We start from the raw sequence: 18,205 nt of genomic DNA, 5'->3' as shown, positions 1-18,205 counted from the left end.
TTTTTTTTTCCTTTTATTTTTCTTTTTTTCATCCTAAAGAATCAGTTTTGTTTTTTTCTGTCAGAGAAAGACTGTGACTCATTCATACTGGATGTTTAGATCATTTCAAAGTCCTACTGTTACATTGATTTTTATCTCCATATGGCTCTCCTCAGTCCACAGAAGTACAATTTGTACTGTTATAAAGGGCCAGCTGTTAAAATGTTCAACAAGATGAATTGCTCTATCACTTTCTTGGTCCTGTTGCAGAAGCTTTTTGCTACTAATTTTTAGATTTTAATCCTGTATTCTGAGAAGGGTACCTACACAAAGGAGGGCTCAACTCTAGTGAGTGGAAGATGGGAAGGCAATGCTTATATACTGTTGAACTTGTTCTGCTTTGGTTCGGTACTCCAGAAATGAGCTTCAGAACTCTTTAACATGATCAAGGATAGAGTGAATGCAGTTTGTTCTATTTCAAGAGGATGTCATGGAAAAAGCCTATCCATGAACAGGAGAGCAGTTAACAAACAATTGTTCAGACTGAGAGAATTGACTAGTGATGGATAAATCAATGTTGGACGATTGGAAGGCAGAACGATGAGAGGCATTTCTGTGATGGTACCAATAATCTTTTGTTCCGGTTGTAAGTCAGACAGGAAGGCGGTGGGGATGACATTTAATGGGGATCACGACAGCAACTGGATTTCAGTCATCTGTATGGCAGCCTTGCCCCAGCAAAGGAAGTGTCTTTGGTTAATATCCTGTGATCCTGTTACTAGGTTGAGGGGAACATAGGAGAATGTTACTTACAGTATAAAACTCAGAAATGCTTTATTGTAGTAATGTACTGAACAGTTGGTGCTGCTCCATCAGCTAGTTACGAGTCTTTATACAGTAAACAAAATGCCTGTTCTTAGAAAAATAACATGGTCTAAAAGGAAGAAAAATGGATTTATGCAGTGTCAGAAAAACATAGCATCTTTCAAAGATGCATATTCTAAAACAGATCTGTTTCAACTGAGTGGACAAAACAGTCAGTCTTACAGTGTAAAGGCAAGGACTCTGTCCCGAAGAGTTTACAGCAAAGGCCAAATAACCTGCACTGCTCTTAAAAATCCTCAAATGCTCACTCATCCATGAATTTACCCTCAGCTGGGCAGCAGCACCTTGATGACTTCAGTCCCTTGCTTAGGTGATCCCATGACCACATCTACCCCTCCCCCGTGATCATGGCAGTAGTGGGGCTCTCCTGCCCCTCCACTATCCCCTTGCAAAATGACTTGAGCAAAGTACAGGAGTCATAGAATCATGGAATTGTTATGGCTGGAAGGGACCTTTAAGATAAAATAGAGTTTACATGCCTTTGGCTTAAGTTAACAAGTAGACTGTGTATTTAAGACACGCAGATCACATGTATTTAAATATGTTTCTTTTGCTATACAGTGATGTCTGTTCTCTCAAGTTGCAAACTTTTTTTTTAATTCAAGTGAAAGTCCATTAGGAGGCCACAAAAAGTTGCTTTTCATAATGCGTCTTGTAAACTGTAGTGGAGAGCCTGCCCAAATGATGGTGGGAACTGTTACTAGGTAGGACTTTATAGAGTAGCACGTTACATTTTACATAGCTGTTTTAAGTCTAGATGTCTCTGACCCTTTTATCCATTATCTTCCTTAAAAGGAGAGTAAATAGCATGTAGGAACTCAGACATCTGTGAAAAATAAGAGATAATGAAATTGTGATGTTAAGTTTAAAATGTATCTAATGTAATTTTTTTCTGATGATTGTATAAAGTAAATGAGATTTTGGAAAATCAAAGTGTGTTCACTTTGAAATTTTTTTTAAAAGTTTTAAATTGTATTTTGTGTGCAGCAGCTTTGTTACTGTTGAACACTGCACATGCCATAGAGACTCGGCTTGCTTTTCAAAGGCTGGTACACACGTTTGCTTTTTAAACAATTTCCTTTATAAACTAGGAAACATTAACTGGAAGTTGCTTTTTAATTTTTCTTAAAGTAAACTTCTAATCCCATAATGGTATTTTATGGAAAATTTAAAGATTCATTTAAAATGTCATAGCCAAAAATGTTGCTTGTGCTTCTCAAGGCTGCAAAACAAAAGTTCTGACTTTATGATAGACTATTAAACTAAAAAAATACATCCAATAAAAGTGAATGCATTTTAATGATGTGATAGCAATTGCTGAGGTTACAATTTGAAAAAAACCCAAACCTTAGAAGTACCTGCAGTCTAATCGCCTTCATTAGCTTGTTGGGGCTTTTTTGGGAGGAGGTGGGGGTGTGCATTGTGGTGACTTAGTGTCCTGGTTTAGGCCCATCAGGGGACAAAAGACCACGATTAGCTTCAAGTACCAACAGCCCAAGAATTGCCAAAAGGCAGGGAGAGCTTAATTGCCGCTTATGGTCCAGGACAAAACAAATGAGGCTACTTGGCTTGGGGAAGAAAACAGAAAATAATTTAATCCAACACCAACTAAAGCATAACCATAAAACCCCAAAACATAACCAACACAATACAGAATGGTTCAGCCAGCCCTTTAAGACCACCTTCTCCCCACTCCTCCCCTCTTCCTGGGCTCAGAGCCCTGATCCCGGTGTCTTTATCTTCTTTACCCCCAGGACCACCGCCCCCCACCCCCAACGGTTCAGTGGGGCAGGGAATGGAAGTTTCAGTCAGTCTCTTCCTGATTGCTGTTTGTCTCTCCTCAGGGCAAGTGGGCTCCTTGCCAATCCAATCCTCCCTCCTCCTCGGGGTGCCTCACGCACCTGGCAGCCCTGCAAGGGGCTGCTCTGACATGCATTCATCTCAAAGGCTGCAGCTCCTCTCTACCTCTCGTATGGGTCTGCTCTGCAGCCCACAGGCTCTCCAGCACGGGCTGCGCCATGGCCACCTCTTCACACAGTCTCTCGCCCATCTGGGCACACTCACACAGAGCTGCTGGTGGCTCTCAATCCTGCCGTTGCCCTGCATGGGTTGCAGGGGCACAGCCTGCATTCTCAACATGACTTGCAGAAGGATCTTTGATGCTCCTCCTTCTCTGACTGTGGGATCCGTGTGGTTGCCTTCCATCTTGTACCACTCTTACACCTCCTCAAATTTCTGTCCCTAAATAGTGATCACAGAGGTGCCACATTGGCCCAACTGGCTGTAGGTGGCTCTGAACCCAAGAGCCAGGGGAAAGTCCAAGAACTTTTTACCGGGTCTTCACTGCAACTCGCTTCCCCTTACCAAACAAAAGCTACTCCTTGCAAAAACCATGACACATGGGATTTAGGGGGCATGGAAACTGGCCCAGTCACCCCCATACATAAGGCCACATGCTGTTTGCATTGGCTTGGCTTCTTAGTTTTGTGATGTTCTTGTCACAAAACAGAAATGGTATTTTTTTGCAGTATCTTTTGGATGGGGACCTTGTAGGTTGTTATCTCTTGCAATATAGGTGGAAAATGTGGAATGAAATTAATTACTTTCAAAATAAGGAGAAAATTCACCAATGTTTTTGGGAATAAGTTTGTGATGAGCATTTCAATGTAGTTATTAACTTTGACTCCTGGGGTGGGCTCATCCATTTGGATGGCATCTGCAATAATTACCAGTTCTTGGTTGTTCCCCTTTCTGTATCCAGCAAGAAATGTAATATTACCATAAGCGCAATCAAGGACAGTAGTAGTACAGCATTTTACTTTTATCTTAGGTTGCAAATGCCATGAAGAACTCACTGCCCTTTGATGCTCCTGATGCATCACAAGAAGGCCAGAAGGTACTGAAAGTAGAAGTTACTCCAACAGTGCCGAGGATTTCTCGGACTGCTATTACAACAGCTTCTATCCGTCGTCATCGCTGGAGGAGAGAAGGTGAGATTTCTCTGCAAAGAGCAAATACTGTAATGTACTGTATTTATCATCATCACTGTAATCTGGCTTCTGAGTTTGAATGTTTGCAGAACAGTTGATTGGGCTTTTTGTTTGTTTGTTTTTGAAAAGTGATACTCCATGACAGTGTATGGTATTTGACATCTTCAGAGCACTGCATGAACATGAACATGAACATTTGGGGTGTTTGGTTTTGATTTGATGAAAACCCATGAGGCAGGTGAGAAAATGGAGAAGCTGAAAAATTTTCAATAAGATTTTTTTTTTTCTACATGTAATGCAGCATAGAATTGTAGGGATAGAGTTTGTCTTAGAAGTTGAGTTCTTTCTTTAATATAGACTAAACTGTCTCACATCATAAATAGCTCAGAGAATGAATGGTATTATTCAAACGTTGATAGGGTTCCAGCTACCTAAACCTGCAGAAGGCAGGAAAGGGAAAAGCTGAATGCACTCCTGCCATCATATGGCCCAATTTAGAGAGGGGCTATGTCATAACACAGTTTAATTAATTAATCCTTGTTTTTTCCTCATTGAATACTTATGTCATATGGAAGTGTGCTTGACTGTAGGAAAAAAAAAAAACAACAGTGGTATTTACCTTGATATGATGACATCCTACATGTAGGTGAAACAAAAAATTTGGTTTCAAATCACTTTAATCATACTGATAAAATTTCATTGCTATATGTATAAAACAGTTATAAAAAAAGCTGCATAAATAGCTGAAGGTAGAAAGTAGAATAACCTAAAAATAAACTGAAGGTAAAAGAGTGAAAATGAGGATGACATATTTTCCTGTAGTGCTTTTTTTTTTTTTTAAATCTCATCTTTTTCCCTCTGTATCACTTGCCAAAGGATTTGATGACCTTTGCTCTTTAGCTGAATCAGGATGTCTAGGACTACAAGTAGCTGTCTTCTGTTTTGAGGACTCTGGGTCATGTCTGTCTTCACTGTAGTTGCTGTTATATTCATTTGCTAGTCTCTGGTCTGCAGTGTAGCCCACTTGTGTCTTTCTGTGGATGTTCTCACAACTTTTAACTAAGCATGAGTAGTGTTTTGTGTTTGTTCCATGTCCACATAAGTCTTCTGTTTTCCCTGCCTGGGTTGGAATGCCAAGAAAGAAATAGAAAAGCACTAAAATGTTATATGTTGAATCCCAGATGGCTTTGACTTCTCAAACGAGGCTGACTCAAGCATACCTGGCTCACCGATCCAACACGGCTCCACAGACCTAGGGATCAAACGTGAGCAAGAGGGGGAGGTGCTGATGCGCAGGACCCCTGAGCATGGCTTCCCGGAGCCCACCTTGGCAACAGCCACAACAGAGGGTAGGACAGAGATGAGGAGACAGAAGTCAGTGAGGCAGTTGCTGGAGGAGGATCCTGGCTCCCTATCCCCAAGCAGAACTTCTTTCCATTCTAGTGTGTGTTTCCGCTATCCCAGGGTGTATTAGCTTCTCTTTGCAATACACGCATCCCCTAAATACCTAACATCAGGTCAGGTACTACCTTTTGTTATCACATGGGCTGGCCTGGGGCTTGCATCTGTGTGGTGAAAGACTGCTTGGCATGGCAAAAAAAAAAAAAGAAAAGAAAAAGGCAGGGATAACAGCCAAGAGCTTTGGAATTGCTTGGAAACTTTCTGTTACTGAGCATGTTTAATCTAATATTCAGAAGGAGAAAATGCACCAAATGAGCATGAATCTAGTCCTAAAAAGTAGACAGGATAGAGTATAAATGGATTTGGCTACAACTTACTCTCAGTAGTGTCTTGTTAGTCTGCAGTTTTAAAATTTCCAAGAATGAGGTTTCCTGTTCCCGTAAAGTCAAGCTTGACAAAGACAAATAGAGAACTGCTGATGTTTTTATTTGCCAGTCATCCTTTAATTGAAAATTCACATGTGTACAACTTGTTTACATGAATGAGCTGGCTGATGTAAAGACAAGTATCAAAAAAATACTCATGTTTTCAAGAAGAAATTAGATTATCATGTTTCTAAACCTTAGAAACAATTATTGCTTTCTTTGTCATGCTGTCCACACAAATGCTATTGGACTTGGATGTCTGCTTTGTAGATGAGAATAGCAGATAGAGTAGCTGGTAGAAATTTATTTTACTTAAGTTCAACTATTAATATTCTCATTTTTACTCCATAAAAGACATGATTTTGAGTAATGAATTTGAATCATGATTTCTCCTCAGAAATGAGAATTAATTTCTTGCAGATTTAGCTAAACATGTTTTCGAGTATTCTCTTAAGTTTACTATCTGAACATTCTTTTAGTACTTCTGGTGTCTGTGAGCATATCACTTGGTCATAAATGAGATTTATTTGCACATTTGGATATGAGATACATGGTTTCAGGTTTGTTTGTCTGGAAACAATCTGGAGAATTAAGAGACCTAATGTAGTGTTATCACAGAATCCTCACCCTTAACCAGAGTTGCTATCAAACAGTAAATAAGACATCATGCTTCTGTGGAAGATAATAGTACAGAAATATTTAGTATGGTTTTATAATCTGCTCCTTGGTGCAGAGTGAATTTGAGCATGCTCAGTAAACAAGTCCTGTCTTCTCCTAAATTCACTTTTCCAGTTCATCTTACTCCTTTTTACTAAACTTTGCATGTGCATGACCTGAAGGATATGGAGAAGTCCTCAGCTGCAGAGAACCTTCTAGGAGAACCAGGAAGTGAGAAGGAAGTTGATAAAGATGTAACCTTCTTTTAAGACACTTTATTTGTCATGTTTTTGGATAAGGCAGCATTCCACGTGCTTTACTTCAATAGAAATGGGTTGAATACTCTTTACTTATGTAACATTAGTAATCTATAATTACATGCTTGGTTGAACTGAATTCTGACAGTTGATAGCATCTTGAAAGAAGGTCAAGAAATTGTGTTTTTGCTTGATTATCAGTATAGAATTGTGTGTGTGTGTGTATAGTGGTCTATTATTTTGCTCATTCTAGTTTCATGGAACATTTGAGCTAGCAAATTCCCCTCATAAATATTATTTTTATATCAAACAATATCATGAGAGACTGGTCATTTCTAGTGAATTTTCAACCTTCAGGTATGGGAAGGTTAAACATAATAAAAGTAACTTTAAAAAGCTGTATAAAACTCCTCCTTCAGCTCACTGTTTTGATCCAATAAGTAGAAAAAGGCAGAAGATTTCAAGAATGACTCAGTAATGCCTTAAAGGATATTCCACATCTGAGTGGTAGCAGCTGTGGTTATGTGCATGATTTTGGATCAGTGGAGAATGCTGTATCTATGTCTGGTTGGTACAGACATAAATAACAAATTACAAACATTCAGAATCCTGAATACACACTGTAGTGCCATTGATTTTGGTCAGTTTGCACTGCCTTTCTTCTGGCCTTCCAGTAGAAGAGTACTTGGGAGTAGAAGGGTTTTAGTTTTTATTTTAATTGTCTAATTGGTCTAGTGGGGGAAAAAAGAAAAACAAAAACAACAAACCCCAACTTTGTTACTTCATCCTGTTTTTCACCCAAACAGACTAGGTAAAGACTCAAACTTTTTTTTTTTTAAATCGTTTCTGAGGACAGTTTTTAGAGGAAAAATAAGATATATTGGGAAAAGAATATGTGTTTACTCAATTACTTCAGTCCCCCTGAGAACTATTGTAATTATATGGATCTGACTAGACAGAAATTCTCTTGCATGTTATCTTCTCTATCTTCTTCATTTTGAGCACTGCTCAGCTGCTTGGGCTTCTGTGTAATTGAAGCATCCAAAAGCTTCCAACAACCCCTCTCAGTCTTGTCTTTAAATTCTGTGCATAAAATGCCACTTTTTTGGTATGACTTTTCTACATCACCGTCCCTTACTAGGAATGTCTGGTTTAGCGTCCTGTTACTCAGCCATGTTTTAACATAAATTTCAAAACTGACTAATGTTCTTGTAATAATAACAATCTTAGCAGTATTGTCTGGAGATACCTTCTTGAAAATTGTCTTTGTTTGAATAAGAAGGGCTTGAGAGGGGACTTCAGCTGCTGCTGTTGCTGCTTGTAACCAAACATGCTTTCATCCAGCTTTGCATGATTATATAAAGAAACATACATGTTGATTTATTGAAAAAGTGCTTTTGCTTTCAGTATGATTTGTATTTTTATTAGCATCTTTGATTATGTGGGAGAAGGTTGGGGGTGTGGAGGGGAATGGAGATGTGGTGGATTGTGAATAAATGCCTAATGGAAGAAAATACTCTTACATCTCAAAGAGAAGATTAAGCCTAGTTTGACCAAATGGGGAGGACAAAAGAGGGGGAAAGTATATGTATTTTAAATACAATTACAGGAAGCTAAAGCAAGTGATGTGCCATTCATTTTAATAATAGCCTTTGAAACCTAAGAAGCTTTTTTTTTTTCTAAGGCTATAGCGGCTTTACCAAGGAAGGAAGACTGCGGTAACATGACATATGTTACCTTTCCCCTTCTGGGATGCCAATGAGTCAAATAGAACTATATAAAAATACAGAATAATCTTCCATTGCATTGTTCTGAGAGGCCTGAAAATGGCCTGATTTGCAGGTAGCTAAAAATCTTTTGTTAGCTGACACGCAGCAATGGTAATACTAAGGCAAAATTTCTGAAAGGAAGTAAGTTTAAAATTAATAATAAAAAAGAAACCCTGTAAATTTTTATGTTCACATTTCAGAAATGTGAAGTTGAATCAGGTTACATCCCTTGTACACAGAGACAGCAACAACACTGAAAGCTTTGTGTCTGTTCGGCTTACCATAATAAATGTTCTTTAGTGCTCTGTGAACAGCCAACATGAAAGGATGAGCTTTCACTCAAACATTAGAATATCTTAGATCCTTGCCAGCACTTTTTCCCCATTCCATAAAAAAGATTTAAACACGTTTGCTTTGTAGCAAGCTGGGATGGACATACTGCTAGCAGAGCATTGTGGTGGCCTTAGCTGGGACAGATTCATAAACTTTGCAGGTTTCTTGCAAATAATCAAGTTCCATAACTTTTATAAAGAAAAGCAAAATTTGTGTAGGCTGAATGTCTCCTTTTTTTGCTAACATGGTTAAACTTTATGGCTTTTTCCCACTGAAATGAGACATACATAGCAAAAACTCAAGCTCTGTTTTCAGTTTTAAAATTTTAATGCTGTTCAGTTTTCTCCTGAAACAATAGCTCTTCTTTTGAGCACTTGGAACTTAGAAATGGTCTAGAATAAGATTAAAAAACAAACAATCTCTTTGTGTCCAGCTCTAATCACATTATAGGCCTGAAAACAAGTATTAAGGAAGAAGTTTGTTAGGCTTTTTATCTCTTCGAGATTCTAATTAGAAGCACAGTGACTCTTCTACAACATTAATTATTCCAGAGGTTAATTTTCTCTTAATACAAGGGTTGGCTTTTAAAAAAAAAATCTAGATGCTGAGATAAAAGCAAATATGGTAGAAGCACCTATATAGGATTGCTGGAAATGCAGGCAGGATTGAGGCAGTTCTCCCTCTGGAGACAGAACTAGGAAATAGGTAAATCTCCAATGGAAAGTATAGTCACATTGTTTGTTTGAAATGCCAGCTACACAAAGCAGAAGCCTTCTACCTCTGTTGGAGCACTGTGATTACCGGCCTAGGAATTAACCTTATTCTGTAGCTTACTGAGTACTTGCAAGAACTTACTCTGGTTGGAAGAGGTCCTGAGCATGCTTAGATCTTGCTGCAAAACAGAAATAAAAATAGTCTGAAAGGCTTTTTTTCCCCCCCCCTAACTACAAGTAGGAAGATATTGGACACCAGTATCTGCAGACAGAACTAAACCAAATTAACCAAATGGGCCTAATTCTACTTATTTCTAGACAAAGTTTGGGGTGTATTCTGACTGATAAAAGGAATGTAGAGGGATGTAAAAGGCAAATTGAGCTCAAGAAATAGTTATTAGACTCAAGTACTTAAACAGGAAGAATACTGGCTGAGAATCAGAAATTTTTAAGCAAGTGGAATGGATTAGCAAATGAGATTTGTTCTGACATTCTGCGTACACCACTGTCTTCATGTAACTTGAATGGTTACTGTGTGTTCTTCTTGGCCTGGCATTTTTTTGATTGTTTCTCTTTTTTTAATAGATACTGAAGATGTAAATGGAAGAGAGGAATCTGTGAACCTTAATGATGCTGATGAAGGATTTTCATCAGGAGCTTCCCTCAGCAGTCAGCCAGTTGGGACCAAACCTCTATCATCTTTATCCCAGAAGAGCAGCTTAAGGAAAACAGCAAGTGGGCGTTCTGCTAAAGAAACTTCTTCTGGAGCAAAATGCAATGAGAGTCCTCGAGATTCAGTAGCTCGGAAGCAGTACGTGCACCAATCCACTGAGCTTGGTGCAGATATAATTGAAATGACACCTACTAAGAAACACCTCAGCCTGCCTGCTGGGCAAGTGGTGCCAAAAGCCAACAGTTTGAGTCTGATCAGGACCGCCAGTGCTTCCTCCAGTAAATCATTTGACTGCGTGAATGGCAGTAAAGCAGGCTCCAGTGTTGGAGCTAGTACAGAGGGTGTTACCAATCTAGCAGCTGGCAACACCAATCGGTTTTCAACTATCAGCCTACAGGAGGAACGACTAGGCCAAGCTGGGGAAGGTAAAGATCTCCTTCCCTCAGGAGCTCCCCTAACCAAGCAGTCTCGATCTCCAAGTTTCAATATGCAGCTGATATCCCAGGTGTAACTTTGACTCCCTTCCTTAGGACTCCCTCTTTCCCATTAGTCCCCAGGAAAATTCATCGACAGGCAAAACATGAACCATCATCCTGCAGTGTGAAAATACTGACTGTTGTGATCTTGTTTTATTTGGTTTAGCTATCATACTGTATTACTGAAACAGCAATAATTCTTCCCTTCACCTTCATCCTCCCCTCCCACCTTGTAAACATGGTTGTGAAGCAGTATATAATGTACTGTATGCCTTTTTCCATGCCTTCCTTTCTCCTTGGGTGATGTGCAATCCATCGTAGGCTGATCAGTCCCATTTCAACACTGTGAGACTGGAGACACCGGCAGAAATGGTGAATGTGATCCCTATGAGATGATGCTTTGGCTTTGTTAAGAAATAGAAACGGGTTTGTTTTTTCAGTCTGTAGTACTGCAAAGACTACTGGATCATGACTTTTCTTTCTCAGAACCAGGAGTGCCTCAGAGATTTTAGTGTGACTTTGGACCTCTCTGAGTCTGTGCAATCAATTCTGGGGAGGGGATTGTCATTGCTGCTCCTGGCTGCCTACAGCACTTTTTTCATTAAAATGAGGGTAGTTTTTTCTTGCCTGCCCCTAGTCTCCCATCCCAGAAGCTTTTGATGTTCAGCAACTGAGACATGCATATTAACAAGTTGTTTTCCCTCAGAGAGAAGATTCTAAGTAGATAATGTAGGTTACAATGCACTTCTAATGGTGTTGTAGCCATATATAATGTTACATGTCTTCCCCTCCAGGACACAGGGTCATTCTGCATATAGACTAAAATTTAGACAACATCATGCTGTTAAAGCAATTTGATTTGTAAGTGGGAGGGAAAACACTGCTTTCCCAAGAACTAATGGCTAGCTCGGCTTCATTTTTGTTGTTTTTGTTGTTCTTGTGAGGTGCTGATCACTGAATTGAAAGGTGTATTCAGGTAAAGAGTATTTCTCAGGTTGCTTTCTATGGTATCATGGCTGTTGGACACCTCCACCCCTCTCAGCTGCATTCTCAGTGTTCCTGAATCCAATCATGGAGTCATTTGAAGAATCCTGCAGTCCAGACAGATCATACTCTTAAGCGGCTGTCTCAGGGACAGACACAAAATTTTGCTAGAAACACTGAAGCTTCAATGTGAAATGCTTTTCTAGAAACACCATTTGTGCAAAGGGGTACTGACAGTCATTTTTTTTGAGAAGGATCACTCTTCTTTGCCTTGGTATATATAATCTGTTGAGGTTTTTTTAGTCTTATTTCAGTAGATTGACCCTGCTCTAAAAATTCAAAATTCGTGTCATTGAGCCAAGCCTTGAATGTATATGATTGGTGTCTGGGCAATGGCTGGTACTTAAGCTAGAGAACACCACTTAGAAGCACATTTCTGGTTACATCGGAGAATGTTTCTCATTCTCTCTCCATCTCTTTCTATCTCTTTTATGTATTGCTAGAGAGAAAAGGGGAAAGTTCATTATCTGTGCTCATGGCTTCATGTATGATATCCTGAAAGTTTACAAATTGTAAAACCACAGGAAAGAATTATGATCTTCATGTGGGCATTTTGGTTTCACTGTTACTGTGAAGGATAAAAATAAGCAATTGCAAATAGCATGCTACCTTTGAATGATAGTCCCTAGGAAACTGAGGACAATGACACAGTGTTGCATTGCTAGTAGCTGGGTTTGGGTTGGGTTTTTGTTGTTGTTGTTTTGAATCTTATTATTTCAAATAGAACTTTTTTTTTTCAAATTTACATTAAAATCTGTTTAAATATTTGAAGGGTTTTTGTGGTTTTGATGAGTCACTTTGGTGGTTAGTCTAGTCCTTTTATCTTACATTCATGAAGTAAATTAAATGGCATCTGGACTGATGCAGAAATTCAGTTAAAAAGTAAATAGAATCACCAGAAAGACAGAAAAATTACATTTTTCTAAATTGTAGTTAATCTTTAAGGACCATTAGTCACCCACAGATGGAACTAAGGCAAAGTTGAGATTAAGCTATGAGGCACTTTGTGTAAAAATGTGAAAAGCTGTGTATGAGTAAACTCTATTCTATATAAAGTTTTATTCGTGGAGGCAGTTGGTAAGTCTGAAAGTATAAAGATTATATTTTGTAGAGACCTTCACAAAGGAATTTCTATTACAGAATCATCACTGTAAATTGAAAAAGACCAAATAATTTGTGTAAATCTTTGGGAAAGAAAAGATCAGTAGTGTCAGATAACTTTTTAAGAATAATTTTATTATTTTAAAAAGAGGTGTTGTTCATTAGCAAGGTTCTCTACATTTGCCATTGTAAGCATTCTTCCAGAAGTTGTAGGACCCTGAAATTGGCATCAAGTAAAATTGTACAACTGTTTTTTTTCTTTTTGCCACCTTAATATATGTGGAGTTCCACAATATTAAACTATTTCAGGAGAATGAGGCAGCTCAGTGACTTCAGGTAGGGAAATTAAATATATGTGCATAAATTTTAATTGGTTAAAACTTTAGTCAAACTACCTTTTAAAGATATTTTTACAGTTCTCATTTTGATTATGTGCCTTTTGTTCTCATTTCGTCCACTGTATTTTGATTTGGTCTTATGTATATATACCTACCCCATATAAGGGTTTTTAAAGAGTTCAAATTTATCCTTGTAAAACGAGGTGTTTTGTTTTGGGGTTTTTTTTTTTGCTAAAGCAGTGGTGACATGGTACATCTATAACTTCTTGAAATTACCCTTTTAGAGCAATGTTTAAGTGGGGGGACTTTGTTTTGTCATTTTTCAGATAAGTACAGAAAGATGTTCAACATCTTTTTTGCAAAATGAGTCACTGCCAATACCTACAAAACAACTGTAATAACAGACTTTACCAGTGCTTTGTATTGTGTTCATCATTAATGCTTCTAGATGTGTCTCAAACTATGCCAGAGTGCATTAAGATCATAGCAAAACTTGATACACTGAAGTTCAGCACACTTGAAAGTACTGTGACAGAAATAAAATTAGAAGTGTCTGGGTTATGGGTTGACAGAATAATCTGTTGGCTTTCTGATTATGCATGTTAAGTCCTAAACAAAGTACAAAACATATTTAAATTTTCTGACACCCATGACAAATATTTAGACTTAAACCTCGTTATCCTGAATTTACTCTGCTGTGTCTCGTTTTAGAACATTTGGTACTTGACATGATGCACCAGATTTACATTTTTGCAGTATTTCAGTGCAACTGCAGCATTCTAAAAGAAGGTCCAAAAGCAAAACACTAGGATTTTTTTGCATATGTGTGTGCACATGCAAGGACATACATGTAATTGTAGGTAAGGATGTGTGGGTACTGTAATTTTATGTATATATACATTTAAGTAGGAATAAATTAATTATTCCTTGATATAATTTTTGCCACATCACAATATGCTGCCATTTTGCAACTCGTTATTGTTGAGCTTTATAATTTAAAGAAAATACAAAATTTTGGGATTGTTAACTGCAGTTTGAGTATCCTTTTCAGGGGTTTATTGTGAGTAGCTTTTTGGTTGAATGATGAGCCATTTTTTCATCCTGTAGGCAGCAAAGTGATGAAATAAAAATACCTATTAAAATGAATGTTGCAAGATGACAGTTTAAATTGCCGTATTATCCTTTTAGTTTTCATTTGGAGACTTTGGGCACTATCCATTTTAAACAGATTTCTTTGAACACCCTTTCTGAAGTGAATTTGGAGATTTTTTTTTTAACAGCACTCTTCATTCTGTAATGCTGAACATCATGTTGCAGCCAGTAAGCGTTAGATCTAGTATTTGTAATTTACAAGTGTATTAGTCTTAAATACAGCATTTCCAATGTACTCCTGCTAGATTTAACATAATTAAAACCACCGTTTTAACATCAAAATAGTGATGAAAAAAATGTTTTCTGACAAAGTATTTATTTGCACTACTTATGAATACTGGAGTTTACTGGGACGGGGTTTTTTCTCACCATGTGAGGTTTACTTGTGTGTGAGTAGGTACATACATTTGTCACATGTTGACAATTAATTGCCTCAACTCTGTGTATACTATGTGTAAATATGAACATATTTTTCAAGATTAAGGGGGAAACCTGCATCTTGATAGTGGTAAAACTACTCTAGTAAGGTGACCCCAACTCGTAACCCATTTTTCTTTCCAGATACTATGTGGTATGTTTTACTTCTTTAATGAAGATTATTAGTGTTCTTGGAAAATTTTAGCTCCAGGGATATTTTCCTCAATATTTAATGTATAACATATAATGTTCAGAGAATTATATTTTGAAAAATTAATTTTGGAATAGATAATTCTATGCTATGGCTGTATTTTAACCTAAGAGGTCAAACTTGTCCTATTTTATCATGAACCAATGACTATCTCTTTTAGGTGTTCAGCGTTTAACTTCACTCACAAACCAGAAAGTTTTGTTTCTCTTGGCTTACAAATTTTAATTAATTTGAAGACTAAATGGGACCCAAGAATAACTCCATTGAGTAAAATCACAGACTAGGTACTGTACTCATAATCCTAAAGGAGGTGTGAACATATTTGAATGAAATGTGTGTACTGCATATGAAACAAAAATATATTCCTGATTTTAGTAAATCTAATAATATCATCCTTAAATTCTTCAATTCTCTCATTGCCAAAGATATTACTACCTGGCATGTTTAATATAAAATTAGAACCATTAGCTAGGTCTCGTTTGTAAATAACAACCATTTATATCATAGGAATAGTTTGCATCAGAAGAGTAAACATGCCCCTTTTAAAAGATGTTTCTCAATTTCTTGTGTAGGATCATTACAGGACTAAAGTTGCAAAACATCACTTGTTTCCAAGCATGGTAAACAAAAAAAGCTAGATCCTCTGTACTTGCATTGCATTCTTGGTTTATATAAAATTGTTGAGTATTTTATGTTTTCCTCATTATTTTAAATGCTGTTTGTTTCTAGCATATGGGCCTTATTTTTTTTTAGTTTGTTTTCCCACTGGCAAGTGGATAAACTCTGCTGTGGAAAGCTTTTCTGTAGGTGATTCTGGGTAACAGATCATGGAGTGGGTGTTGTGTTAGTGAATATGTGTATCAGGCTGTCAAAATTTGCATGTCATGACCAGCCAAAATACTCATCTGACTCTTACATAGTGGTGGAAGACAATGGTGAGCTGCAAGCAAATTCATTTGTCAGTAGTTCCTGAAAACAAGCAGTAAGTGTTTTTGCAAGAGTGATACGTATGAGGACTTCCACAGTCATTATGAATTTTTATTTAGAATAAAACAAACCTTGGAACAAGGATTCAAAACATAACAGCTAGCCTTTTTGGATAAACTTGTTTAGTAAGTTTGCCAAGTGTCAAGGCCTTTGACATTTAAAGTTCAGAAGCAAGCTGTAGAAGTGTAAAGGATACCTTACAGCTTCCAGAAATGGACTTAATAAAAACCTGCCTCATTACCCACCTGTATTTGTGATTTAATGAAAAAAAAACAAAAAACCACAATTTTTGCTTCCATTCTTATTTTTCTCTAGACTATGTCCCCGCACTTTTTTTTTTTTTTTTTTTTTGGTTACTGTGTTCATCAGGTTTTACCAAAAGAAGTACCTGAGGGACCAATTAAATGGGTCCATAAATTATCCTTCTTGTCTTAGAGGATTGCTAAGCTATTCCTGGGAGGAGCTGTTTATGGGAACAGATGTATAGTAAAACTTTGTGTCTGTACAGTAAAACCTTGCCCTGCATTTTAGCTTGTGCACAATGAGCAAAGTGATGAGATCAAGCTTTATTAACCAGTTACTTGGTTGTGAGCTCCCAGTGTTTTACAGTTGGTGAGATGTAGGCAATTTAGAGTGCAGTATCTTTGCATGCTGATGGAACTCCTTAAAGCAATTTAAATTTTGACTCTTGGAAAAGATGATTAATCACCTATTAAAATGTGACATAGAATTCACACAGATTTTTGGGGTTTAGGGAGTAAAATACTCCTTTCTGTTTAGGAGTATCTCCTAGCAAAGTGGCTCTATGGTGTTTTGTCATGGAAACTTCCTTACAAATCAGTGGATCCTGTGTGTTTGAGTCCTCACCCTCCTCAGAACTGATCACAAAACAGAAAAAAATAGTATGAATAAAACAACTTTTTATTCTAAATAATTAGGACTTGGGAGTGTCAAAAATACTGGCTATTGACACTGTTCTTTCTGTTCAGGCAGTTGTCATTGTTGTGCTAGACTTTCATGTTATTAGTTTATGAAAAATGCAAGTAGTAAAAACTTTGTGGCTTCAAGTATACAGTAGATGTGAGTTAACAATCACTCAGGATAAACCAACTTGGCAACATATTAATAGATTCCTAGTACCAGGGTGTGTCTGTTTTTGTGTGCCAGTGTTCAGTGATTACTTTGAAACAAGACTTCTTACTGTTTTCCTGCAAATAGTGAATAATTTAAGAATGGATGTTAGTAGCTGGCTTATTTATGGAAAAATATCATATAATTAAATTAAATGGAGTCATCTAACATTTTTTCCATATCGAAGATTCCAGGAGAAAGCTAATAAAGATTTTTAATAAATCAGATACTCTTAATACATTTTAGATTTACTATGGTAGCTTTTATTTGCTATAAAAAAACCCCAACAACTAAATTGAGGTACCCCATGCTGCATTTTTTTAAATTTGTAATTCCTGTACTTTACAATGAATCTTTTGATCTGTTTGCATCCCTGTATGAACACAGGATATGCTGTCAGTTTTACTAGCAAAAAGAAACAATCTGCAAGAGTTAAAAAGATTATTTTCTTACTTTTTTCTGTTATACCAGCTTTGTTTCTCTGAACTAAAGTTTCGGAGGATTTTTACTACTTTAGCATTATGTAATCTTATCTCTGTCATAGAAGGAGCATAAGCAGCAAGTAGCCCACTTCTTGTGGACAGACAGGCTAGGTGGAAGGATATGGATTGGTGGTGTGAGCCCTCTTCACCAGGATAGCCCAGTGTGCTGACATGAACCCCAGACGTTCCAGATTCAGTACTGGTAAAGGACTAAAACAAACGGGTGTTTAATGACCGTAACCTTTGCTGTATGGTGTCCTTTAAGCTGGGAGCAGGGAAAAATCTTAGTTCTTAGACCTAATGAAGATGGCACATATTGAAGATCATGTTATTGGTGCATGTAAGCCATTATCTTAACTGTCTTACTGAGCTGGTTAATGCTGTTGACTGTTGTTGAAATGTGAATTGTAGTTACTATTGACTTTGTAAATACCTGCCAGAGATGAAATATAATTATTTTAAATCATTGTAAATAGAGATGTATAAAACTCAACACAATCTGCAATGCAGAAAAATATATAAATATATAAAGATATTAAATAAATATTGTGCTGTTTCTGAGCAGAAACGAATACTTTGTGAATCGCTTTTTTTGCTTTTAACAACTTCGATTTACGTTGATGGCGGTGCGCACGGCAGCGTACAGCTGCAGGTTTTCAGAGGTCAGACGCCCGCCCACAAGTGAGTGCGGGGCGTGGGAGGCGGGATGCACCTGTCGGGGGCTGCGTGGGAGTTAACGGTGCGCCGCAGCATTCACCGTAGCCGCTGTCGCCTCAGTACTTCC

General features: G+C 37.5%; 1 protein-coding gene across 9 annotated transcripts in view; it reads left to right on the top strand.

Moving 5' to 3' along the window:
- The window catches only part of HYCC2 (hyccin PI4KA lipid kinase complex subunit 2), a 66,578-nt gene extending 48,653 nt beyond the window's left edge, over positions 1-17,925 (top strand). For 8 of the 9 annotated variants that reach the window (XM_062003087.1, XM_062003088.1, XM_062003090.1 and 5 more), the window contains 3 exons: positions 3,695-3,854; positions 5,036-5,203; positions 9,995-17,925. In XM_062003087.1, coding sequence (XP_061859071.1) covers positions 3,695-3,854; positions 5,036-5,203; positions 9,995-10,593 — 927 coding nt within the window. In that variant the 3' untranslated portion in view covers positions 10,594-17,925. The remainder of the gene's footprint in view (positions 1-3,694; positions 3,855-5,035; positions 5,204-9,994) is intronic. The other variant, XM_062003091.1, reaches the window with a different exon arrangement.
- Positions 17,926-18,205: the final 280 nt, after the last annotated feature.

Source organism: Colius striatus, chromosome 9 (genome assembly GCF_028858725.1).
Source record: "Colius striatus isolate bColStr4 chromosome 9, bColStr4.1.hap1, whole genome shotgun sequence".
In the NCBI taxonomy this organism is placed as follows: domain Eukaryota; kingdom Metazoa; phylum Chordata; class Aves; order Coliiformes; family Coliidae; genus Colius; species Colius striatus.
Note: the sequence above shows the minus strand (reverse complement) of the source record. Positions and strands in the feature narration are given on the sequence as shown.